The sequence below is a fragment of the Apteryx rowi genome, unplaced genomic scaffold, assembly GCF_003343035.1.
Source record: "Apteryx rowi isolate R43461 unplaced genomic scaffold, aptRow1 scaffold_48, whole genome shotgun sequence".
In the NCBI taxonomy this organism is placed as follows: domain Eukaryota; kingdom Metazoa; phylum Chordata; class Aves; order Apterygiformes; family Apterygidae; genus Apteryx; species Apteryx rowi.
The window spans coordinates 3,545-30,595 of record NW_020450738.1 but is presented as its reverse complement, the minus strand read 5'-3'; the positions used below and the strand labels follow the sequence as shown (position 1 = coordinate 30,595).

At 35.6% G+C, this 27,051-nt stretch overlaps 1 protein-coding gene across 1 annotated transcript in view; it reads left to right on the top strand.

Annotated features, from left to right (window-relative positions):
• The window catches only part of STPG2 (sperm tail PG-rich repeat containing 2), a gene marked incomplete at its 3' end in the record, with an annotated part of 87,686 nt that extends 61,232 nt beyond the window's left edge, over positions 1-26,454 (top strand). The window contains 1 exon segment of the mRNA XM_026078466.1: positions 26,289-26,454. Within this exon segment, the coding sequence (XP_025934251.1) occupies positions 26,289-26,454 (166 nt within the window).
• Positions 26,455-27,051: the final 597 nt, after the last annotated feature.

Below are 27,051 nucleotides of genomic sequence, written 5' to 3'. Positions count from 1 at the left end.
AAGAAACTCTAAACAAATGCCAAAGCTGTGCAGAAGGAGCAGTGCTGATGACCTGGGTTACTCCAACATAAACCGGAAGGGTGGGTCAAGTGACCTGATATGTCTTTGTTTTTTCCACGAGGACAGATGATTTCATCCCCAGCTTTTGGCATTCACTAGAGATATGTTCCTCCTCTGTTGCTTAACTACTAGTCTCTCATAAGCACCAAGGTAGGTTGTTTCTGCAGCACCTCTCAAAGGATTCATCCAGTGCAGTTTACCAGCCTCCTCAAAGTTTAAAGGTTTTTTTGGGTTTTTTTTGTTTTTTTTTGTTTGGTGGGGGGGAATAAGGAGTTGAGGTGTCATACCCTATGACATACCGTACCATATGGCATGGTGAGCTGCTGTTTGGTGTGTTTCTGAGATTATGAAGGAGGAGTGCTTTTCTTCCTGCTCCAGAGACTTTTTTTGCATAGGGAATTAGAGAAACCAGTGCAGAGCCTGCTRAGAAAAATCAGTCACTTGATTGCCTCTGAAGGTCGCATGTGGAAGAGAAACTAGAGACACTGAGTAAGGTCTCTGTTTTTTAATGGAAACAAAGGTGGACCAGTGCTTTGGGCCAGCGAATGAGAACGTTTCCTTGGAGGTGTCACTTCAATTATAGTGCTTTAATACAAATGTCTCCTACTGAAGCAGCTGCAGATAGTTAAAATGGAGGTGGGGGTGACCATGTGGGGGAACACGGGTGACCATGTTAAGGGTAAACACAAGACTAAAACTGAACTACATCATGAGATGTGCTGTAGCAGCTGTGAATGTTTACTGCCAAAACACTCACAGCTGGGACTAAGAAGCAGCCTCTTAGTTAAGTGAAAGATAGGCCACCACTTCCAAGCATTTTCCTCAATTTTCCTTTCCTGTGATTCTCTGGGGAAAAGGCAATCTCTCTTAGGAAAGAGATGCATACACTTCAGGTTGATTTCTATATGTGCATTAACCTTCGCTCCCTTCCTTTTGCCATATTCTTAACTGTTGCTTTCCACTCAAGAGAACATGTGATTCACTATGTTTTGCTTTTCAGTTGCAGGATGGCACAGTTCAACTGCATTATCTACTCTGTCCCTGTTATTTTGTACTAAAACTGTATTCCTGGCCCCTTCAAACAAAGAAGTCCCATTAAAATGCCATTTAAATTGGCTGTTTGAGGCTTAAAATTTTGTTAGGGATAATAAAATTTCCATTGTCTGGCATTTATAATATTGGTAGTTTCTTGAGACTACAGTGCTTTGAAAACACATGGTCTATAAGCACTAGAACAATAGTAAAGCCAAATGCAGCTTACTAAGGCATGTGGGATTTTAAATTTCATTTTAAGAGATAAATTACTCCATTAACTTTACAATAGGTAGCTATTATTTTATGCTCATCTAAGACTSTGCTACCATATGGCAATGCAGGTCTGTGAGCCTCTAAACATTTTACACTTATTTTCGTCRTCTTGTAGTAAATTATATTTCTGGAAAGTAGTAGTTTTCAGYGTAGCTGATATCATCATATTTAGATACTGCCATTTCTTTCCAAACTTAGTTTTTGAAAAATCTGTGCTTGGTTTGCTCTTGGGAAATTGTATGTGCTAACCTTGTTATGCAAGAACACCCATGTTTTCACAGGCACTCTACCTTCTGTGCAAAAGGAATGTCCTTTCTTGGATTAGGTGTGATAGATCATTTGGTTTCTCTATATGTTAACTCTATGATAGGAAAAAAAAAACCAAACACTTTGTGATTCCCCCCCCTCCCCCTTGGTCTTTATTTATACAACTGTATAGTAGCATCTTTGGTCTCCTGCAAAAATGCAGTTGTTATATGCATTGAGAGGACTAGAAAAAGCCCTGGATTTGAATATCTCAGATGAAAAGTTAATTCATGACCAAGATCCTTTGTAAATTTAACTTGTATTTAAGATGAATTCTGTTTTATGAAGTTAGCTGCTGATTTCAAACCTGAAAAATTAACTTCTATAAATGAGATTTTAGACTCAAAGGGATGAAAATGTTATTTAAACAGGAGTTTTTTCAGGTCCTATATTTCTTTAGTGGCAAATRCACTTTTTACTCAATTCTAACTGATACATTGCATCAACAGTGTCCCAAAAGCCCCTTGCTGTCTCTACAATCCAGACCACAAAGGTAACCTGCTGTGTAGATAGCTAGCCGTGAATGCTGGCTTTATGATTCTCATACCTACCTGCTGTTTAAAGGTTAAATTTGGTAACATAAAATGTTCTGCATCATACTGATTGAAAGGTAGGAGCAGATAAAATCACTTGCATTAAAGTCAGAAATTTTGTTCCTTCTGTTTTTCTTGACAAAAAATTCATAAGAAATAATGTGGTACAAGGGCTTTCCAATGGATAGTCAGTCCTATAAATATAAAAAACGGAATGGATTTCCTGATAAAAGCAGAATGCAGTTAATGAACACCTTGTCAGAAGTACAAATCTTGCACAAATAAGTCATAGATTTTTTGAAGTACAGATGGATTAAATACTTCTGTATCTTCCATAAGCATAGAAGCCTTACCATGACATCAATACACCTGTCTGCTTGGGCAGTGGTGAATAAAACAGGCTTTGAGGCATATCTGAATGGCTGCATGTCTGAGCATTGTGAGAATATGACAAGGGAATAAAAGTTTCCTAGTTTAGTGAATACCAGTGTAAAACTTTAAAAGAAGTCAGTTATAATATTTTAAAGYAGTGGATTATAGGAACAGCATTTGTGCCTAATACATGAACAATAATGGATATAAAACTTTGRTTTTGTTCTTTTGTCCACATGAAGTTACATCCCAGAAGAAGTGATGGATAAACACAGTCATTTTAATATAACTTAGTCAATTACTATAATTATTACTGTTGGCCACAACTGCTAAGATAAGGGACAGTCTTTCTTTTAAAGATTGGATGTGATAATTTCTCATAGGAGTGCCAAATGCCTGCCTTCCCAGGTTTTGTTCTTGCTGAATAGTTTGTGATGGAGAACGATACTTAACACTGCTTAACACTGCCAGTTGTGGTGTCTAGCCATTCTATTTATATTTACATTTTTGTTTCAAAACTTGTTTTAATGCTTCATTTTTGTAAAAATTGAGATAGCGACTTCTTAGAGATACTAGCTYATCTGTGTTGAGGAGTATCATGTTCAGCAAAGTGGTATCTGTTTTAAAAATAGGCATTACTTGTGGATGAATTCTTTCTCAGTTGTTAGATACTTCAGAAAGTACTGAAAAAGAAGTCTGATCTTCCACTCCCTAATGTATGCTTATCATGGAAGCCACCTGTGTTGATTGACCAACCTCTAAAATTTTTTGCTTTCATTCAGACATGGTTAAGGTGGTTTATTTTCGTATCTTTTGTACTGTTTGTTGCCTCTTCTAATTCCAGAGTGTTATAATATTCCTTCTTTATGTACTTCTTTGACAATGGATTGTTTGTCGTCTTTAAGATATTCTTTCAGTTAGTACTCTGTGAGAGGGTGAATTGTGATATTTTTAAATAGATATTTTTAAATGGGAATTGAATTGTATTTATTTGAAAATAAAATTTCCCCAGATTCTTTTCTATCCTCATGTTTCTCATCAAAACTTAAAGACCTACTCTTAAGTTCGTGTTTCTTTTTTGATATGTCTTCTCACTCTTAGCAAGAAAGCTATAATTAGAAATTATTGATAGTTAGTAGCAGTTTTGGGTTTGGTTATTGATATCCTACTATAGAATATGGTATAACTACATAAGAAGGACTTTTTCATAAGCTTGTWTGCGAAATCAGGGAAGGAAAAATAAAATGTTTAATCCTGCTTAAGGCTTCAAAGGGAAGGGAGCAAAAGAGGCAGGACTTGAGTATAAATTTTTAGGGGACTGTATTCCAATTACGTATCTGAGAAAATAAAAAGAAGTCATTATTGCARTGATTAACATTAAAAATTAACTTGATTTATGCTCATTTCAGAGAGCATGAGTATGTCAGTTGCTGGGGGTAAAACGTCTTTTTTTATATCGAGCTGACTAGCCAAATCCTGGAAACATGGTTTCATTGGGGACTGTATGGAAGGAATGTTCCTTACTGGTTACCACTCTTATATGCTATATCCAGATCAAAACCATAAAAGATTCACACACTTAGTTCCTAAGTAGTTATAAGACATCTGGGCCAGAAGAAGCAGGTTTTTTTTCTTCACACATCTTCTGTGCTTTTTATCTGAAGAGCACTTTTCCTGGCAAGTACTAATCATGGTGCATTTCAGTTGTGAGAGAAATCTGGTGAAAGCTGCAATAAAAAGTGTTTTATTTATTTCACTCTGATTTTTAACTGTTCTTTCTTACTTTCATCACTAAAGAGATAGGTAGAGTGAGAAACAACACCCACATGATTCTAAAACTGACAGTTATTCACACTGGGAAAGCTGTCTTTTCAAATGGAATATGATTAAAATTAGTAATCAACCTTTTTATGTTTTTTTTTCCAGTCTCCCCCTCTCCCCAAGTGCTCAGGCATGATATGTGTGGTTGTTTTTTGTTTTTTTTTTTCTCTCTACCTCTTTAAAGAACCTTTGGATCTGAATGCCAGTACATGAAGAGGAAGTAAAAAAAAAAAAAAAAAGTAAAAAATCTCTTTCTGTACTTAAATGCCAGTCTTTATGAAAAAATCATTGAGAATTTGGCATGTGCCTCTAGCATCCAGCTGCTTAAGTTCCTAACATCTTGCTGTTTAGAAAGTCAATTTATTTTTTACAGAACTTACATTCTTATACAGATAAATTTGAGACTATCATGAAATGAGACACAGTAATCAATTTGAACTCAGCAGTTGCCTGCTATTAATTGCCATTTACACACATTTAAATGCAAAGCTCATGATGGCTCTGATTCATAAAATGTTAAAGATTTTTAATGGAGGAAAAAGTCTTGAACTCTGTATGTGGCACTAAGAATTTGCATTTCTTCTCAGGTAGGCATCTTACAATTTTATACAGGTTTCCCCCCCCCCCCCAACACAAACTCATTATCATCTTTGAAAGCTAAACAGGAAGATATGTCTGATTTTGCAGATAGTGTGTATATTTAATAAAGAATACTGAGTAATGAATTGTAAGAAAATGAGGCAATTTGACCATGGCATGGTATTTAATGTCTGTGGGTTTTGGTTTATGCTTATATATCATTACCTGATGATAATACTAGATTCTGTGGGGTTTTAAGTGTCTGYTGTAATGTGCTTGGATTATTCACAGATGATGAGCCATACAGTTCCTGTGTGTATAATCTTTCTTATTTGGAGATGTTACAGAGATATACTCATCTACCTCTGTAATTAACACAAGCATTTTTCTGGAATTAGTTTACAGATGATTTGTACAGTGTAGTGTTAGCACAAAAAAAAAAAATTTTAGAAAACATAATGGGAAGCACTTTGCCCCAAATCTCCAATTATTTTTTATCAATATCGAATGTTATCTGTATAAATTTATGTATATAAAATGCTATTGAAACTTAAATGTCAAATTTATATGAGATCATAAAGTATGACTTTCCTTGGTTCATCCAGGGCTACACTATAACTGAGGCTAGTGAAATAATTTTCTTCAGGATGTTCCAAGGAAAGGCGTTAGTACAGTGGATCCAAATAAAAACTACATGAATTGCAGTTAATCACTTCTTGTTTTTAGATATTAAATGGACAGGATACTGCTATGTTATATAATAAATAGCAAGTTTGAAACATGAATAATTGTATTGCTTTAAGTCCAAAGAGTAGTCAGTTGCTATGACTCTGAGCCATTGATTTCTTTCAGAAACCACTTGCTGATACTTGCAACAGTGTCTGGACAGATTGTAGTGATCCAGTCCAGGCAGTCGATAAAGAATAATGAGACATTGCCCAGGTGAAAGCAGCATAGTGTAAGCATAAGGACTTTTTAGGAGAGACAGTGTGAGAGAGGTTGTTTCTTCATCCTTTGACAGATTATAGTGAAAATGGATTGCATGTGAGCTCAGTAAGGCTGATTTTATTGAAGGAGTAAAACTGTAGCACCCAAAGTCTGTAATCAGGCTGACATTTATTCAGTGACATTTATTGCCACTTGAGAGCAGATAAGCACGRAGTTAAGATTTAAAACAAATTCATGCATTGCTATCAACAGATAGTATACCACACTTACAGTTTTTGGAGTAAGTAAATATTCTCAGAATATTTTTAATGTGACTTAAGACAACTTTTCCTTGAAGAAATGCTTGTCTGACTTTTTTTTCCCCCTTGTTTATGTTAGATGGCTTAAGAAGAGGTAAGATACTAATCTTTCTGAAAATCTTGCCGCATATCCTTCAACCACAGCAACACTACTACACAACAACTACTTCCACAGGTGTTTTGCATTTAAAAAATGTAAAACATCTTGGATGCTTAAAATCAGGATGGTGGTGGTGGAATTCAGTGGTGAATTCTACCTCACTGAGAGCGTTTTAACACTTGTATATGAAAGCCCACAGTGTTGTCACTGTTTGCTACCAATTTCTTTTGACTATTCTATATTTGGCTTGAGTGAAATTTGCTTTCTGCTCCTGTTTGCATCATTAAAAAGCCTGCTGCCTTTCTCCTCAGTCAGTTATACGCGAACACAAGAACAGCTGGGCCAGTCCATCTAACTTAGTGTCACGTTTCTAACAGTGGCCAGTATATGTCTGACCAAAATAGAAGAAGTGGAGAAAGTATATAAAAAAGGCAAATGGAGAATAACTCTCTTGACATATATCTATTGAATTATTGACATATGTCTATTGACATGTATCTGTTCAATTGAAATCTGAGTGGTTCATCACACACAATTGTAGTTGTTTTTAATTGACAGAAAAATACTAAAAATTGTCTCAGCAGAATACTTGAATACTACTGAGTTTTCAAGTAATTTTTTTTTTTTTTTACTATAGGAATTGTGAAATCAGAATCAGTCTTTGGATGCTTTCATGTTCTGAAGAGGATTTGCAGTTGTCTGTTCTCAGGATACTTCCATCTCTGTCAATTTTTTAATGACCTGAGACATCCTTGAGCTTCTCATAAAAAGAAGGGTGCTTCTTGCTTTTCTTTCCTTCCCTTTGTAAGGACTCTTTTTCCTTTAYGGTGTGATGTTTCCCAAGGTCTGAAGTAGCTTGGACCTTGCTGGGCAGGCTGGTAAGTCCATTTGTCTGAATAAGCACAGGCTAAAACAACTTGGGTAGGGTTTTTTAAAATGTCACRGTGCCACATTTTGAACATGTGGATGATGATAAAGAAGGGAAGGAAATGATGATTTGGCAGATTTCTTCTTTGTAAACCATATATTGTTATTTTAAAGATATGCCAAGAGTACCTTGACTGAAGTAAATGGGGACTGTGCGTCTATCTAAGATGGCAATGTTTGCTGTGTGGCTATAGAAAACTAGTTACCAAGCCCTGGGTAATTCTAAAACATTGACTAATCTATTTCCACAATACAGATGCTATGACAGTAGATCATGAGGAGTGTATATTGTGCTGTGATACTTTTGCTTGTTGCTCAGATCTTTTGGATATGTTAAGATGCCACAGCAGCGCTTGCTTCCTTTTCCAGATAGTGCCATTCTCACAAGCACCTTCCTTCTCACTCACATACATGTATGCTGAGATTTTTGTGATGCAGAAGTGGTCTTGAACTTTTGTTACCTTGAGTTCACTGAAAAATAAACACTTCCATGCTTACATCTTAAAAACAGAGTTCTACTATGTTAATATCTATATGAATATAATTGTAATATAATTAAATAAAGCATATATTCAGCTTATATGTAAGCTCCTATTGTATAAATGTGCTATTTAAAAAACAGGTTTGTATCTGGGTTATTAAAATGGAAAAATCAGTTTGAAACTTGTAAATGTGGATGATGGCTTTAGATCTTTGGAAAAAAAGAATTGGATGACATTTATCTTGGTTTCTTTATTTTTATTTTCTTAAAACAATTTCTGAGTTGCTTGATTGTCAGTTTTAAAGGAAGGGGTTTTTTTTGTTTGTCTGTTGTGTTTTTTGTTTTAATCACCAAGATGGATCTTGAAAAACTCTGGGTTGTTGAGGAAAGGCTGRCAGAACCTTAACTATAGCAGGCACTAGCAGGTGTCACCACAAAAAAATAATAGTGACTGAGAATGATGCCTATAAATAGATGAGCCATTTTAGTCATTTGCCATTAAAGCAGTTTAATAATTCCATGCTGAGTCCCCTTTCAACAAACTTAATGAAAACCAGCATGATGTTGTGGCAGTTACTATTGTATTCTTTTACCATCTTCTTGGGTTTCATGGTGTGAGAGATTAAAATAGCATCTAATAAACTAGTATTAACTGTTTTACATTCCTTATGTGAGGCACAATTGTAGACAATTCTTCCYCCTCTGGAGGGTGCGCCTGTTTTTCTGTTCATTGTTACTATGCCTAGGAACTAAGAATTGCTAAATAGCAATTTTGTGGCTTTATTCCCTATTCATTATGAGTGTCAGTGTGGAGCTACTCTGAGGCATTCTAAGCAGGAAGTAATGACTTGATTTGCAGCCTACTGTGAAAATTTATTAATCTGAAGGGACCCTTCTGAAATTCTCCTTGATGAGCATAAGAATAACAGATGTTGGTATCAATGCTGTTATTCATTGATTTCCATAGATATGAATAAGACAGAGTGATATTTTAAACCTAGAAAACATTTTTATCCAGAGTACAAGTCACAAAAATATTTTCCTTCTGTATTTCCTCTTTGCATTTAGGATCGATAATCAACCTGTGTTTATTACAATGCATGAGGAACTCTGCAGTTTCRAGGGAGTTAAATACAAGGTTGAGCTGCTGGGTACTTCTTATAACTTAATTATTTCTACACTTCATGGTTTCCAGTAAATTCACAGAGCCTAACAAAGTATAACAAAACACAAAGAATGGTGACTGAATTTTTGAGGGCTATGTTAGAGATGCTGTCTGTGTTTACTTGTAGAGTGTCAGTATAGTGTTGGATCAGTGGGAGAGAAATTAGTTCTTTTTGGATTTAACATACAGTGTCTCTAGTGTGTTCTCAGTCTTTTCAAATTTGGTAAACAGCTATTGCTGTTTTTTTTTTTTTTTTTAAAAAAAAGCTATCATGGAGGGGTCAGTTTAATTAAATATTTAGACCATATATCTATATATACAGTGTATATGCAATATATTGTCAATTAGATGCACTTTCTCTAGCAACTAATGAAATTCTGAAATAATATGAAATTTATATTTCTTAGACTTGACTAGGACATAAGTCTGGAAGGAACATAGACTTCCAACAGCGATTTAAAAAAAAAAACAACAGTAATTCAAAAAAAATTCTGTAYTGTTTACTTCCTAAGCACAGGAATTTTTATTTATTGATTTATTTTACATCTCAGTTCATATTTCCTTCTCAGCAATAGTTGGATCGTATATTCCTGGAAGTGTAGTCTCAAAGCACTCATGATCCCCTGGACTTCTACAGTGAGATTCTGGTTTCTCAAAAATCCTCTTCTGCACTTTCAACCAGGTCCCCCAAATGGTGTCAGAACAGTCAGAGCTGAGATCTGAAGGATCTGTTTGTTGCTGCTGAGTTTCTGGGGTGTTTTATGGTAGCCTCTTGCAACAAATGAGTCTTTACAGAATCTTCAGATGTAAAAATGGTCCATCTAGAAATTTTCCTTCCCACAGCACAATACATAAAATAACATTCWTTCACCACATTACCTATAATTTTCTACATGGTACCAGCCTCCAGTTCCCTGCCTTTTCTCCTGCCCCACGGTCCTTGGATTTATTCCTCTGTGGGGTAGCTTTCATTACCTTCTGCAAGAGTGAAGGGCTGATAAAATTTTTTAAGCTACTTCATTAGTCCCAGATTACTATTGTAAAATACTGATGGTTTTTTTGGTCTGATTCTGCTTAAAATTTTTTTGTAGTTGTTGTTTATAGTATCATAAACAAGAATACTGAATTCAGTGRAATTAATTCCTGTAAGTGGGTGTAATGATGCAGGCTGTACAGCTGGATCTACCAAAGTAACAGTCTGATAATGGGACCTGTTTCTATATGTTCTGCCAAATTTCACTAAAGATTAGTGAGTTCAAAATTGATATGTGGCCTAGTTTTGGATTTCAGAGATTACTCTTTCATAACCTTCTTGTTCTCTAATATCCAATCAAAACAGAAGCCTTGTTTCTGGAGAAAATGGTCTTTTATTTATGAGCCTCTTCTAGACTAGAGAAAATGTGATTAATACTTCCTTATGAAGTTTTCTGTTCATGTAAGCTGATTGTTGTATATTTGAGAAATATTGTCTTGAAGAATTCTTTTGAAATGAATGAGAAAGCCTGTTAAACTAGGCACAAAAGTTGTAAACTTTTTTTAATCAAACCGAAGCAGTTTTATGAAAGAAATGAGAAAATATTTATTTGAACTTGCAAACAAACCTGCCCCCCAAAACTTAGTCATTATTAATAATAATTTTACAGTAACATATAAAGAATGTGGAAAAAGAGAGTTGGGCAATAACAGATTTTTTTAAAAAGCCTTTTGAAAATAAATGTAGTGTAACATAAATATCTTTGCTTTTTTCATGGTTATGGAGGTTGCTTATTATTTCACCTGTAATCTTATGTTCTTCATTTTTTTTTGCTGAATAATAGAATTTACCTATTCTTTGCTAAAATCAGATGTAGTTATTTGTTAGCTCACATGAGAGGGAGTTTTGAGAGTGTGCAATGATGCTTTGTGCATTTACAGCGAGCAGTGAGGATGCACTAAACAACTGATGTGATTTAATGGTTACCAAGTTAAAGATGAACAAAACAAAAAAGCAAGGAAAAGGGAAAAATACTGTTGTCCTGTCTCTGAGTAAGTTTAAGTAACAATTGAGATGTAATATGAAATAGATGTCTTTGTCAGATACAATTGTCTAGCTGATTAACATGTTGAATATTTCAAATGTTCAACAATATCCTTCGCTGAATTTATTGCATTGTTCTTTGCATGCTTAGTTCTCCAGTAAAAAATGGTGTCAGTTTTCCAATAATAATATAAGTGCAACTTCAATGTTAAAGCGAACTTTTATCAACAGCACTCAGCCTGAGCTACTGAAACAGCACTTTTGCTGGGAAGTGGGGATACATTTTCCTGAAACCGATTTTTCCTTAAAGTGAGACAGCTTGGGCCAGAGGAATAAATTTCTGGTCTATTTTATTTTAAAAGGTCTGACATTTGATAGAAAATTTGGTCCTTGAATCAAAAAACCCCCTTGTAAATCTAGATTCCTCATTAGGACAACAAGTGCCAGGAGCTGAAGCAACCTAGGAGGCCTGTGCCGCTGTCCAGAGAAATGCTACTGGCGGGTGCAGTTGTCAATAGCCTTCTGTATGAGGGTACTGATGAAACTGCTCCCATTTCTAACGGGGAAAAAAGGAAAAAACCTAACAGGCAAGGCATTGCAATTTTAATTTGGATTTGGCACTTAGCTCCAGGACCCGCAAAAGTTGCGAAACGCCTAGTGCTTTGAGGAAATGGGCTTCATTGCTTAGATTTTGGGGATGTTTTCTGCAGATTTCTTTGTGCCTCTGATTTATATCTGTTAAAGAATAATAATATTGAATGGCTTTCTATTGAGCTGTTTATATTAATTATGAGATGCACAATGGTTTAGAAATAGAGAAGTTTCTATAAATTATTATTCAGGATAGCAATAGAGCCTCCTGCCTGAAAGGATCAGGTCAGTAATATGTCAGACTAACCACTTAATCCTCCTGTAACCGCAACTTCCAATCTTGTCAGCCTAGGCCCAGCTGATCATTCACTAGCTGAGTAGCTGGCTGGCTTATTCTTTCCTTATTAATAAATGGTGAAAGTTGTTGGAAATCAAAGGTCTGAAGGACATCCAATGAGCAAGTCAATGGAAGTTTTTTTTATTGTTATGGTAGTAGGAAGATTTCAATATCCTTTCTGTCTTTACTGGCATTTTTGTATTCCTAAACATGAATATTGCATTCTCGCTACTTTTTTCATGATCCATTCACAAATTTTCTATAATTGCATTATTGTGGATTTTTTGGTTTAAAAAAAAAATTAAAGAAATACCAAGGATTTTGTGTTTTAGACCTAGTTGCCTAGTGTGTGCTAGGTATATATTACTGTCTGTTTCATTATTGTTCTTTTTATTTAGTGGAAGGAGGATTATTAAAACCATAGAGGATTGGACTGTGGTATATCTGTCTTGGGTGCAATATATTGCATCTTCTCCATTAATAAGCAATAGGTTTTGAAGTTAATTGTTCATACTGATGGATATGCTACATCGATTTCTTGATCTGATTTACTGAGTGTTGATTGTCATCAGAAGGAACTTTTGTTTCCCAGCAGATGCAGGGCAGCATTAATCAAGTCAGACAGGTGTCTTTAAAGCACTGTAACATGAGTTACTATGAACAAATCATCTGAGTCTACAGAGACTGTCGATGTGCAGTGCAAAGAGTTTGCTACCTGACAATTGAATGTTTTGCATCACAACTTATTTGAAAAAATACCTTTAATCAAGATTCATGTCTTCTATATGCCCCCTGCTCCCCCCCCCAACTATTCATATTATACATGAGTCTGGTTATAGGACTTCAAAGCACAGCTTTGGCCCTGTTCCTACATCCAAGTACAAAGTACATTTATTTCATAATAGAAATATCTTTGAAACACTGCAGATACAGATTTGCTCTGAATTATATGTTTATAAAACAGAATTTCAAGGAACAGTTCAAAATTAATTTCTTCTTATGTGAGTAATACCTAATTTATTAGAAAGTTCTCTGTTTCCTTAAATACTTAGAAAGCACCAAGATATAGGTGTGTGTGACTGTCAGGCATGAGGGAACAGATTTACTTAGATTCAAATGTCTTTTGTTTTGATATGTTCTTGAGGAAGCAGTGGCAATACTAAAACCATTTCTTTCTTTCTGAGGTTATCCCTGAAAGCAGTGCCACCTTTGGAGAACTTCATACTGTTATGCTTAGGCTTAAGATGACTAGTAACTTTTCTAATAATGAGACCTTAAAATATTGTACTATTACTTCTTCCAGCATCTCCTTCATAGTATCTGAGAAGCATGTTTGGATGGATGGATGTTCTAGTATTATTTTGTCCTAGTAAGTGAGATGTAGAAAGCAATCCTTAGTTCATCCATTCCAAAACTTTGAAAGAAATTTTACTGTAAAAAATATGCTACTGCTAACTGTATATGTTACCCTAAAACTTCTTAAATATCTAGAATCTAAAGCTGTGAATAGTTGCAATTCTCTATGGCTTAAAGGTGTTTCAAAATGTACTGAAAACAATGGAAGTCACTACCTTAATTTCGATCGGATTTAGGTCAAGTTCTGAGATGCTTACCTGTGGTTGTTGCATAAGAAACTTGTATATGTTCTTTGCCTTGGCTCTCTGAATGAGTATAAAATCATACAAGATTTTTGGTTATTTACTTTTTCAACATTACAGTTTTGTTTAGCCTGTGATGTTTCATTGTAGTCTTTTAATTTTTTACAGTAGCTTATGCTTTTCCTTGGAAACTGAGTCACTACAGGCCTTAGGCTATAGTTTCAAACTTGCTGATATATATCCGTACGTTTGTCAATAAAAGTTCAAGTTCCCCATCTATGTCTATAAAGGAATTAGGCTTCCCTTCAGATGAAATTGTATCTAGATTCTGATTTTGGCTGCTTGCCTGTACTTGTTATTGTCTAAGAAACAGGAGGGAAAGAGTTTAATCCTATGATATACTCTCCACTTTGGAAGTCAATCTTACCAAGTGAGAAATTGTTCCAATTCTATCATTTCGTTTGCTGCAAGAGAAAGAAACAACTTGAGTGTTTACACTATGTGCCACCACCACAAGCAAAATATTGGAAAGGACAAAATGTTTGCTCTTGTTTAACTGTAAAAAGGAGCTAAATTAGGTACAATAATTTTTTTTTAAATTATTGTATATATTTGAACTAGAAGTCAGTTTTTCAAGGAAGTTGTAACATTTTGAATAGAAGTGGATACTGAGCTGTAAATACACTTTGCTTTTGTAGGAGCATAAAATGGCAAATAATAAATGTAGCTTTTTGTTACTTACTTGTATGGGAAATACCGAGTCCTTTAGTTTTGGCTTATGTGTCTTCCCACTGTACATCATGACTGGAAGAAAATATTCTAAAGTAGCTTCCCATTGAGTTATAGTTTTCAGAACTACTTTTCTTAGTTTGCTCTTTGTACAGAAGAAAAAGAAATTAACTTAAGAGCATTGAAAGGATTTTTATATCTTTGTATCAACTCAGTGTGTTTTGAGAAGTAAAGTCTACAAAAGCCCTGTGATAACTGCAGCAGATTTTCTTCCCCTTCCCCTTTCCTCCCCCACCCCCATATTTGTGCCAATTCCTTCAGAAAGGAAGAGATGCCAAATCTGCATCTAATGTCTCGAATAATGAAAAAGTAGAGAAGAGCATTTTGTCAATATTAAAAATTGATTCCTTTCCTTTTGGAAAAATTTCCAAAGCATTACATCACAGTAGCATGCGTAGCTGATAAAGTGTATGTGCAACTGAATGACATGATACTTGATAATAGTAAACTGAATATCGCAAGGGGGAGTTATGGCAGATGTGTATTCTGATGGTGTATGGCTTATGTATAGCTTCTTTTTCAAGACTGCCATATGTTGTTTATTAAATTGAAAGATCTGAACAATACTGAAACTTTTTTTTAAGAAAAAGTCTGTCTTTTTTTCTTACTTTTACCCATGCCAAGTAGCCTACTGTCTCTGACTTTTCCTCTGTGTTGCCTAAATACAGCTCCATTACATTGGAAAAATAATTTATTGAACTATTACTGAGTCTTGATAACTTGTTAAAAATGTAAGTTTTAAAATAAATCTCTTTTGAGTTAGGCTTTCTAAGAAATAATTAGAAATAACAGCCCTATATTACATTCTGTTTAGAACAAATACCTATATTACTACCTTCATGTTTATTGTATATATTGTCTATTTCTTCTTGTATTTTGTACTGGGTTTGATTGCATAATCAGCATAATAAAGGCACATGAAATTTTTTTCTTGTTAAGTGTGATAGTGATAGCTGAACTTGAAGGCAATAACAGGTTCTGTAATTCTTTAAAAAAGGTTACATGAGGATTTGATCATATATTTACTCTCATTTTTGAAACTAGCTACTATGTCCTATTACAGTGAATTTTATTTATTTATTTTTTACTACTTTTGTATTTACTGTCTAAAATACAAAATCGATTACATAGTAACTCTGTTAATACAGATTGGAGATTTGATTTTGGTTGTGCACAGTTTGTGTATTCTCTGTCCAAGTAAGTCTGAATGATCATCTGTTTTCTTGAAGATTTCTACAATAAGGTATTTTCTGGTGAAAGTAGTGACTGAGGAAATAGTGACTGTGAGAGATTAAGAGACTTCAGCAAATGAAGACTGTGTACTACTGAGCATATAGTCATTTATATGTATTTTTTCCTTGAACTTCATATTTTGACCAGCTAATTTAAGCATCTTGAAAAAGACCAAGTTTTCAAAACCATAGGATGAAGTCTGCTTTCAATCTTGTCATTTCTAGAGTACCTAGATTTGATTGTGGATTTGCAAAACTTTAAATTAGGCCAGGACATGGTTTGGGTTTAGTTTTCTGTAGGTCGTATGCTAATACCAAATATATATCTAGATTAATGACAAAAATATAGATTCAGTTAGTTAAAATACATTTTGTTTTATTTATTTTTACTTTAGTTGTAATTAGAAAATTCAAGTAATTCAGAGACATGTGCCTACCCATATGTACAAATACTCACTTTAATCTGTATACATGACATGCACAGTTCTATTAAATTATGTTATGGTTCTGTGACTTAGATAGAAACTGAGCTATTAAAGTATAACATTTGCTTAAATCTTCAAAATATTTAAAGGTTCTATCTATAGATTTTAAAAGTAACCAGCTGTTGTTTGGATCTGAATGGTTGATAGAATTGGCAATATTTGTACTCTCTACTTGCATGGCCTGAATATGATAGCTAGATTTTTTTCTATTTCCCTTTGATGTATTAAGCTAAAGATTCACAATGACTATGATACAGACATTTAAAAATTATGCAATAAATAATGCAAAAGACAATTAAGTTTAATCCTGCAAAATACATGGAAAAAGTCAGAAGTAACTTTTTAGTATGGCAGTTCCTCAATAATATTAATGAATGATGTAGCCCTTTATAAGGTACCTCATCTTTTTATGTCTAATATGGATATTAGTAAAATTGCATTATATTCTGAATCAAATTGAGTTACAATTACATGACAGTCTTTATGCATTTAGATATTTGAAATTGATTTGAAAACTATGAAGAATATGATTATATTTTTAAAGAGTCTTCTCTGAAGAATTTCTGTCCCTTGATAAATATTGCATATCGGGAAAATTCCAATCAATCTATTGTGTCTATTGCCCAGTGGAAATGGGCAGCCAAGTGAAAATATAAAAGGCACCTGGGAASAGTCAACAAACTAAGACATGATCAGGAAGTCATTTTTTAGTTATTCAAATAATGAAGATGTGAGGTACTTGGTATTCAGATAAAGATGATGGCATCTATTGGATTTGTCAGCTTCCAGCTCTGCTGTATATTAAGCAAAAATGAGAATAAAATGTAGAAACATATGGACCTGAGATAAAAGAAGAAAAGTAAAAAGAAAGAAAGGCCTTTTAACTTATGTGCTTTGATTTTTGTCTTAGGCCTCCTGGCAGGTGATGTGTTTACAGATGATTCATAAAAGTACACAGAAAAGCAGGGCATGGGGACTAGGAATACTTCGTCTCTTATTTGTGTTGTAGTCCCTCAGAAGCTTGTCAGATCATCTGTGTGGACTATGCAGAGACTAGTCAGTGGGGACTATTCTTGTCTGTTGTCAAAAATTGTTGCAGTCATCTAAGCCACAGCCAAAGGTTATACACTAACATGACATTTTCCATTTATCTCAAGACTTCAAAAGTTGTAAAAATACCAGATTGAGGAGAGTTTCTTCCTGAAATGGAGTTTCAGGACTTGAACTACAAAGCAGCAAACTCTTGACCTCATTAACAGTGTGTTTTGGCCAAATGCGGTAATTGTAAATGTGCACTTGTGTACTGTTCCTGTGTAATAGCTTGAAAGCTGTCTTACTTTACGTAATCTTAGTCTTTGTTCCACTGGAGTGGAACAAAGGCATTGGTTTGTATGAGGTAGTATTTCACCTACTGCAGCCCAATGCTGGTTTTAGGTACATGAAGCTGAAGCAGTGTTTTGGAAGACTGGCCTATTATAATGTAATTTTATTATGGCTCTTTATTTATACTGTTGATATTATTTTATATTGGGTTTGATGCCATATTCAGGATACCATTTCAAAAATTTACGACTGTTAATTCTTCTTCCAAGAAGTTTTTTTTTTTTACTTTGTATGAAAAGTGGCCATTCATTGGAGGATGGGCTGGACCCCCTGTGTTTCTGTTTCCGAAGCTGGTGCTGTAATTACTAGGCTTAATGAGTGTCCATGTGTTGCTCTGCAGGCTGAGCTAAACGTTGTCGCCCCTCAGTGTGGGTGAGGAAGAACGAGTGAGAACTAGGTCAGGCTGGGCTATAGTCAGTGAAGAGCAGAAGTCTGTGACCCGGTAGCTTCTGGCAGGAGCTCGGCCTACCCACCCAGAAGCTATAAAAGGACAGAAGCTGGAAGCAGCAGTGGGATTTGTCTAAGTTGAAGCTGCAAGACACTGTCTGCCTTAAAGCACAAATCTCTAAGGACTTTACGGCCAGTTGATCACTTGGGACTGATGCACGTGTGTAGGTGTGTGTTTCCTCAGGTATTCTGGACGCTTCCTCCCTTTTACTCTGGTCACTGCTTTCCATATAAACAAAATCAAATGTGTTTTATATCTGAATTATTATTCCTTTGACTAATGGATGTATTGTGGATGCTGTAGAGGAGCATTAAGAGAGGATGATGAGATCACCTGGTACTGGAATAATTAATTTATAGCCTGCTAGTAGCAAGGAGATATAATTTCAGATTTTTCTCTGGCAACAGGTAATGCCCTAAGCACAGGATRTTAAGTAAAAAGGAAAGGAGAGGGGCGGCTAGGACAGTATAAGACTATCCCTTTGTTTCTTTATGTTTTGTTAAAAATGTTTGAAGACAAAGCATAATGTTTCAAGTTGAATAAAACATGTTCCTGGAAACAAAATAAAATTTTAAGATGAGAAAACCACCCCACATCTCCAAGTACATGCATATATGGGAAAGGCTATATCTGAACTGTTGTTTATTCTTTCTTTCTTTCTTCCAAATTTTTCAAAAGATCAATGCTTTAGGTTGTCTATACATACTACAGAGTTATATTACAGAACTGTCCTGTTAAAATCATTGTATTTACAACCATGCAAATTTGTTTAATGATCTATCTGGCCACCTGCATCAGTCTGGTATGGATTCATCCAAGACTTCACAAGAGAGAGAATTGCTGGGTTGTTTCTTTTAGAACACAGAAATGCCTGCCTAAATACTATACCTGGATCTAGGGCTGATTTGTACCCGATGAAAAAACTCAAAAAACAATTCTGAACTTGGTGAACTGAATTGAAAAGATGGTTTCTCAATGTTCTCTGTAGATTATTAGATGCCTGTCATGGATAGGGGTGACATTAGGAGATGGATTTATTTATTTATTTATTTATTTATTTATAGAAGTAGCCAGAATGAATGTTTGGGATTCTGCTGAAGAATGGTTTGTACCAGTCACCTTTATTTTGCACTTCAGGAATAGTTGGTGGGTTTTTTTTCCACATATCTTTATTTTTCTCTTCAGATTACAGAGAAAGAGGATTGGTAGGATAAAATCAAAGCAATCATAATTACATTAGCAGGGTGATATGGCAAGATAAGATTTAAGAGCTTCTAGTTCTGTTTACTTCATTCTGAATTAGCTTTTATGTTAACACAGCATGAAGATGGCAAATTCATATATTTTCTTTCATCTGCCAACACCGGAGCTCTTTTCTGGGACAGAAGCATTTATACGTGCTTGAGGAGAGAAGCAATTCTGCTGAAGCCTGGTAAACCTTCCAATAAGAAGCATTATATGCCATCAGTTTGAACTGGCTTTTATTTGAAGTAAAGAAAATATTGACCTGTTTGCTATTCCTTATATACTAACTTTTTGTTGCTCCTCTATTATAAGCACATTTGCAGAAGACCTTCAAAAGAAAAGATCAGTTATACGCTCTATATACTAGACATTTGTGTGTTATACTTTGTATATGCTTCTCTTTTGATGTACTTGAGATTCCAAGTATTTGTGTTAGCTAGCTGGTTGGTAAAGTGAAATTACCCAATTTATCAAAATCCTTTTGTTTCAGTTCTCCTCAGAGAAGGAATTCTCTGTTCATATTTGTTGTAAGCTGGATAGAATTGGTGAAGAGATAATTATGGTATGTCAGTCATAGTTGAGATCATCAAAGTCTTTCTTCAGAGTGATTGTTTTTGTCTCTCTGGTAGCTATATTTCTTAGGAAAGAAGTGTTATTTGGGCTATTTTTGCTCTCATATGTGTAYACTAGACAAGATGCATTTTCTCTCCATTTTACTTCCCTCAAAGGACATAAAATTTGGAATAACAATGCTAAAAAAAAAAATAAAGTCAAACTTCTAGATGATAAGAGAGTTCCAAACTTTCTTTTGGTGTTTCTGTTTTATTAACCTTGACAATATGTGTAACCTCTACTAGAAACAATTCCTGAATATTTTATAAAAGATGTTTTATAAAAACTAGATAGGAATTTTGCAGTCCTGAGACAAAAGTCAGAAGTTCGACGTCATTGTGTGAATTGATCAGACTAGTTGAGGGAGCACTTTTGGTCTATTTCTCCTGCATTGTTTTCAGAGAGATTCTTTTCATGAATTTTCTGAACTACTTAGAAGCTAGTTAATTTTTTTTTTTCTGTTAAGTAAATGGAATACTACTTGTGGGATTAAAAAAAAAAAATTGGCTCTGAAAGGAAGCTAGAAAAGTGAAGAAGGGTTTTAGAAACTTAAAACATGACTTTGCAAATGCAGTGGTAAATAAAGTTTTCTTTAATTCCACTACTAGTTGTACTTAAACTACTGTGTTCAGTTTGACCTGGCACAATATTTTTAATTGGCTGAAAGAAAATTTTCAAATGACAGGTGAAGAAAAGAAAGCTTAGAAGGAAGTATATAGATTATTAAGTATCTGATGTGCAACAGAACGTTTCTTATTTTCAGGGTCTTATTCCTTGGAGGAGTCAGAAAGTAAAGGTGAATTTATCAGCCTTCATTGTTAGACCATTGTCCACCACCATGGTGACACAGTCCTGATAAAAGTGCAACTTCAGCTCCTTTATTAACAGCTTGAGCTATATATGTGACTCAAAGTGAAATTTAATGTACACTATATTCTGGACTGGAGTTATGGTTGGTTGCGTTAGTCTTGAGGTTCTAGGTTTAAAAAAAATCCAGAACACCCACATGCCCCCTTCTAGGGTTTAAATAGAAGTCACCTAGAACTAAAGTCTTGGACAACTGCAGTGTTAAGGCACTGTCCTTTAGTGTTGGTGGCTAATATATCACAACTATTTTTACGTTTTTCTGCTTTCAGAACTGTAGTGAAACATGAACACGTTCAAATAACTGAGAATTTGAAGCCAATAACTTCCAGTATGCCAGTAACGTAATGGCAATTTAATTGCTTAATGTGTATAACAGACAGTCTCATTTAGCACAAATGAGACTGTAACTTAAAAGCTCGTCTACTTGGTAATGTGAAGATAAAGAACCCTTTTTCCCACAAATAAGGGGAGAATGGGAGAAGCTGGAAAGTTATAAAGGGCTGAGTAATCACTTTTTGCATTTTGTCTTATGTGCAACTGCATGAAGTTTGAGGAAGTGAAATCAGTGCCTCTGAGAACGGGCAGACCAACTCAGAAATGACTGGGAAAGAAAACCAAAGGAAAACTATTTTTAAAAATCCCCAAAGATTTCCCTTATTGCCCTACTTATCTTGTTTGATTGTGATGGTAATATGTGAGAAAACTCACAGAAAAGGTTTGACTAGGTTTGTTATACACTTACAGCGAAGAAATTGCCCAGGGTAAAACTGATTACGTTCTTAAAACTGAAAACTGTGAAGGTAAGTTCCAAATGCAAGATGTGCTGTCAGTTACTGTGACTGATATGCCAGACATGAAAATTACACTAGATGGAAAGTGAACTTAATTTTGCAATATATGGAATATATCTAATTCGTCAGTTGCCTTTCACTGTTTTTGACAGGACATTGTTAAAAATTTTTTAACGTCTGTTTTGTGCTTAGAGCGTTTTGAGAAATGTAAATGGGAGCAAACAAGTTAATAAATACAGTATCTTGAAAAAAGAGTAATTTCAACTGAAGTAATTCTGAATTAGCATGTTGAGGTACTACAGTTCATGAACCTTTTTGCACCTTTTGTACCTTTAGGTACACTATTGGCTAACATACTCTAAAGTAAGAAATTTTAAATCCTTGTATATAGAAGTTTTAATGCTTTTTGTGGAATTTTAGAAGAGATGCTCCTGTGGTACATCTTTGTGAAAATATTTTGTTTATCCATTTATAGGGCTCTCTGGACATAAGTAACATTCTCTGTCTCATTTCACCAGCATGCTGCAACAGGTGTTCATTTGCAGGGAAACAGTATTTCTTTCCTAAAGCTAGGGGATTATGAYTGCTTTGCTAGCATCTATATTCTGGGGTGAAAACCCTGGTTAATAGATACAAACCTACTTTTGTCTGATATTAACTGTAGTGCATGCCATTCTGGCATAATGCAGTGCTGTATTAGACATCTCTAACTCTGAGCAAACTAGAGGGAACAGTTCAAATCTATACAGAAAATCTGGCTCAGGTGCCAAAAGTAACATATGTTACAGGTTGTCACTGCTTTGTGTGCAAGTGTGATTAAACTGACTGTGGTTCTGGAGTCAGGTTGTGTGACATTCACTTGGAAATCCGTTTACTATCTCCTTCTGCACGATGCACATTCCACCTTCTCAGAGGAAGAGAGATCACATTTTGTGGATGATGTCAAATTGTGCAGAGCAGTCAACACATTGGAGGTTGGATTGCCATTCAGAAGGATATTGACAGGCTCACAGGGATGACAGAAATCCATCTCAAAGTTCCACAAAGGCAAATGCGGACTCCTGCATCTAGGATGGACCAACCCATCTAATATTAGAGTTGGGGTTACCTGGCAAGAAAGCAACTTTGCAGAGAAGGACTTAGGGTTCCAGGTGGACAAGTTAGAGGTGTGCCCTTGTAGTGATGAAGGCTAATCACATATTGGGCTATATTTGTAAAAATGTAGCCAGCAGGTCAACGGAGTCTCTCTCCACTCAGCTCTTGTAACACTGCGTCTGGAGTACTGAGTCTGGGGTTGAGATCCCTACTACAAGAGGAACACTGATGTTTTGGAGAGAGTCCAGCAGAAGGCCACCAGGATGGCTATGGGGGTTGAGCACACAGGACACAAGAAGTGGCTGACAGAGCTGTGTCAGTTTAGTCTGGAGAAGAGAAGATTAAAGAGGAATCTCATTGTAGTCCTCAACTATCCAAAGAGGGTTATGGGGAGGGTGGAGCTGGATTCTTCCTGGAGGTGCACAGGCAAGCAGTACAGAGACAAGATGCAGAATGGGGAATTCTGATGAGATGTAAAGACAAGATTCTTCACAAGGAGAGTGATGCAGCATCGGTGCACACTGACTGGAGAGGCTATGGCATCTCCGTCCTTGGAGATTTTCAGTACTTGCCTGGACAGGGCCCTGATCAACTTCATCTAACTGTGAAGGCAACCTTGCTTTGAGTAGGAGGTGGGAAATACGTGACCTTTGGTGATCCCTTCCAATCTAAATTATTCCATATGCATGCAGCTTTCCAAGCTAAAGGGAGTGGTTATGTGTGGTATTACAACAGACTTATTTTGGGCTTTACACATGGGGCTGATATGCTTAAACTCTCTAAGGCCTGTTAGAGTCCAGGTACTGTGTGTGTCAGATCAGCTAGTAAGCTAACCTACTTTTTCTCTGAAATCTAACCTGGGAAGTCTAAATTACCATTTACCTCTATAGAAGCAAGTAGTGACTGCTGCTTAACTCCCCCCCACCCCCGAACTTTGTAAAAGCTGTCAAAACAATCATGTTTTCCTTTAAATAGGATAAGAAATATATATCTGGGTCTGGAAAAACACAATAAAGCATGTATATTCATTTTTTCAGCACTCCTGAATGTTCTTTGGCCTCATAACAGAGGCATCTAAGAAGGCTGTGTTTTTCCTTTCCATAYGTAATTTTTCATCTGAATCATGGAATCTTTTCTTTTGCTGCTTTTTTTTTTTTTTCTCTGAAAGGATTCCTTTATTCTTCTGTCTGTCAACACTTGTTTTTTCTCTGCAAGTCTTTTTTGAATTGTAGAACCTGGCTCTAGCACTTTGTTCTGCTTTTGAGAGTGTAGTTTAAAAACTGGTTTAAGGTGATGCTGCAGCCTTTTACTTTCGCTAGAGCTTGTGTATTATGTAGTGGGCTGCATCAGCTCAAAATTATGTTCCTTCCCCCCACCCCCCATGGTTTTCATGGTTTTGTTTTTGTTTCAGTTCTCATATCTGACTCTCTGTATGGCTGCATGATCACTCGTACTAACAAAGGGAAGAGGTGGGAACATGTAGGTGACTGGGGAGTAGTGAGGAAAGAACAGTTCTTCTCCTTACACCCATGATGTAGGCACCCTCCTCCATGGGGTCATGCTCAAGCAGTTGCATTTGATCTGGGATGTGATTACTGCTGCTGTTCTCATGAGACATCACTTTATGCAGCTGCTAACTCTCTTTCATAGAATCACTGAGGATGGAAGACACCTCTGGGGATCACCTAGTCCAACCCCCCTGCTCAGAGCTTGTTCAACTAGAACAGGTTGCTCAGGGCTGTGTCCAGCTGGGTTTTGAATATCTCCCAGAATGGAGACTCCACAGCCTCTGCAGGCAACCTGCATTGACCACCTTCATAGTGCAAAAGAGTTTTCTTGTGTTTAAGTGGCATTTTCTGTATTTTAATTTGTGCCTATTGCTTCTTGTTTTTTCACTGGAYACCACTGAGAAGAGTCTGGCTCTGTCTCCTTTAGTCATGCCCCGCCCTGCCCCAGGTATTTATAGGCATTGATGAGACTGGTACATGGTGTTTTTCTTCCCCAAGTGCAGGACTTTGCATATTCTTGTCATGATTGTCATGAGATTTCTGTCAGCACTTTTCTCCAGCCTGTCAATGTCCCTCTGGATGGCAGCACAACCATCTGAAGCATCAGCCTCTCCTGCCAATTTTGTGTCATCTGTAAACTTGTGGAGGGTGCACGCTGTCCCATCATGCAGGTCAATAGTGGAAGATGTTAAACAGTGCTGGCCCCAGTATCAACCCCGGGGTACCGCACTTGTGACTGGCCTCTGGTTGGACTTCGTCATACTGATCACAACCCTTTGAGCCCAGCAGTTCAGCCAGTTTTCATCTACCTCACTGTCTGCTGATGCATGTTTCATGTGAAAATACTGATGGGACTTTGTCATCTGCCTTGCAGGTTTATTGAGGAGTTAGGAATGTGCRATAGGTATGCTCTTCTGGTTTTGCATTCTTTATTTTTTTTTAGATTGATCTCTAATATTAAGCACTCAGATGCTGAGTATTTGAGCTGCGAGACAACTGTCATCTAGCCAGAGAAAGACCATGTCATTTCAGAGAACATCTGCTCTCACAAAGGATATATACAGAGTTATTGTAAATGCAGAATAAATTTCTAACTTATTCCTRCAGACTTAAATAAAATATATGGTTTTCTTTGTGAGTATACAACTTAAGTAGTATTAGCTGATAGCTGCATTATTAGCACCTCTGACATTATGTACGTAGAAAAAAAAAAAGCTTTTCTTCTGTGAAGCTGAGAAGAGGTTCTGCAGCTGAAGAGTCCGGGATAAGCCTGCTTAAAGTGTTTGTTCCTTCCATTTGTTCCTTGCTTGAATTTGTTATCTTCTGGATCATAGCAGTGGTTATTTTGGGAGATGTAATGCCATAAACAGGGAGTACACCTTTATGTAGAGTAAGGGCCAACTTAAATTTAAAAGGAAAGACTTTTTCCTAAAAGTATTTATTATGATACAACAGAAGGAAATAAGGAAAGTAAAAAMAAACAAACAAAAAAAACCCTTGCAGTTAAACATAAATGAAATGTTTTAATGTCCACAGGGAAGCTTTGGCTATTAAACTGTTAGACTTTGGTGTACAACACTTTAAATATCAGGCATGATTTATCATAATTCTTCATAATTATGTTGCTTTGATGTTGATTAAATTATTAATGCCAGAGGATAGCACTAAAGGTTTAAAAATGATGAAAGAGTAAATGTTTTAGCCTAATTGAAATTACTGAATCTGAAGTAAGCAGGTTTATCTTTTAAAATAAATATAACAAACTCCCCAACTAGAATAAAACAAGAGCAGTTCAATTAAATATTATGGAGTAAAAAGATTAACTCTAATTCTATATTGCATTGATATTCTATATTTTTTAAAAATGATGAACTTAAACTGAAAAGTGCGGATGATCTTACTGCCAGTCATTCACAGTATTGCCTATACAGGCTAACGCCAGACAGAGTCTGGTCATTGCATTTCTTCTGAGTCTAGATTGTATTTGATAGGTGGGGATTTTAGAGCAGTGGAAAGGTGAGAAGAAAACCAGGGATGGCTGAGAATTTTTTTATATTCAGATACTGAGAAGAATTTGAGAGTTTTGTGGTTTGCTCCCTCTTCTATAAATCTTTTTTGCTTATCAAGATTTTCCAAGGATAATGGGAAGAACACCAGTAGGTAATATTCATGCTTCCTGAACCACTGAAAATATGAYTGGATATTTTTATAGCAAAAACACATAATTGTAAGGTAAAAAATACCATAGTTTTCTTTGCAGTTGGTGTTTTCCTCGCAGTTGGTGTTTTCCTCTAACTTGCACTTATCCACAGTCATGTTGTAATTCAATTTTTAAGAATTTACTGAGTTAATTCTGCATTGTTTCAGCTGATTATTTCTGTTCTATTACAGGAAGTTCCACCACCAGGATCCTATGAGGTACAAAAATCCTATGAGAAAACATATGGGAAAAGCCAATATATGTCTTCTCGAACCACGCTGGCTGAAAGAAAGCAGGGCTTCTTTCTTAGTGCAGCACCTAGAGACAGCTTACTTATGGCTGACAAGGATATACCAGGTGAGTTTAATTTTTGTCTAGAGAAACACCTCCTGAAATACTATTTTATTTTCTGGAAACCGCTATGAAATGTTAGTGGAGAGTCATTTAGCCATTGATTTTTAGACAGGGCTAGTTCAAGGAATTTCAGGTTGATTAGGAACTAGCTGCCTTAATCCCCTTGTAAAAGTCCTGAATGCCAGGGCATTTTAGTGACCAAAAAACCGAACTGTACATTTGCTAAATTTAATTAGTTAAGGCTATCCATACTATGTTTAATCTGAGATCATTTATTAACGCCTTACTTTTGAACAGATTTGTTTAATTATGTAATATAACTGCATTAAAAAGCAGAATCTAATTACCTACTCAGTGTCTGTATTTCGTTTTTTGTCTCTTGATTCTGAGTTTCACCTTATTTAACTATAAACTTTATTTTGTGCTTGTGGATTGGACTTGATTTGGTAGTCAAACTTTTTGACCCGTTTTTAGTGCTAATCTGGGTCCCAAGTTTGTTTAAAAAAAAAAAAAAAACAATTCAAATGCCATATGTTTTTATCAATGAGATAAAATTACTTGGAATTACTTTTATAATTTAGAAATGTCAAATAAAACCAT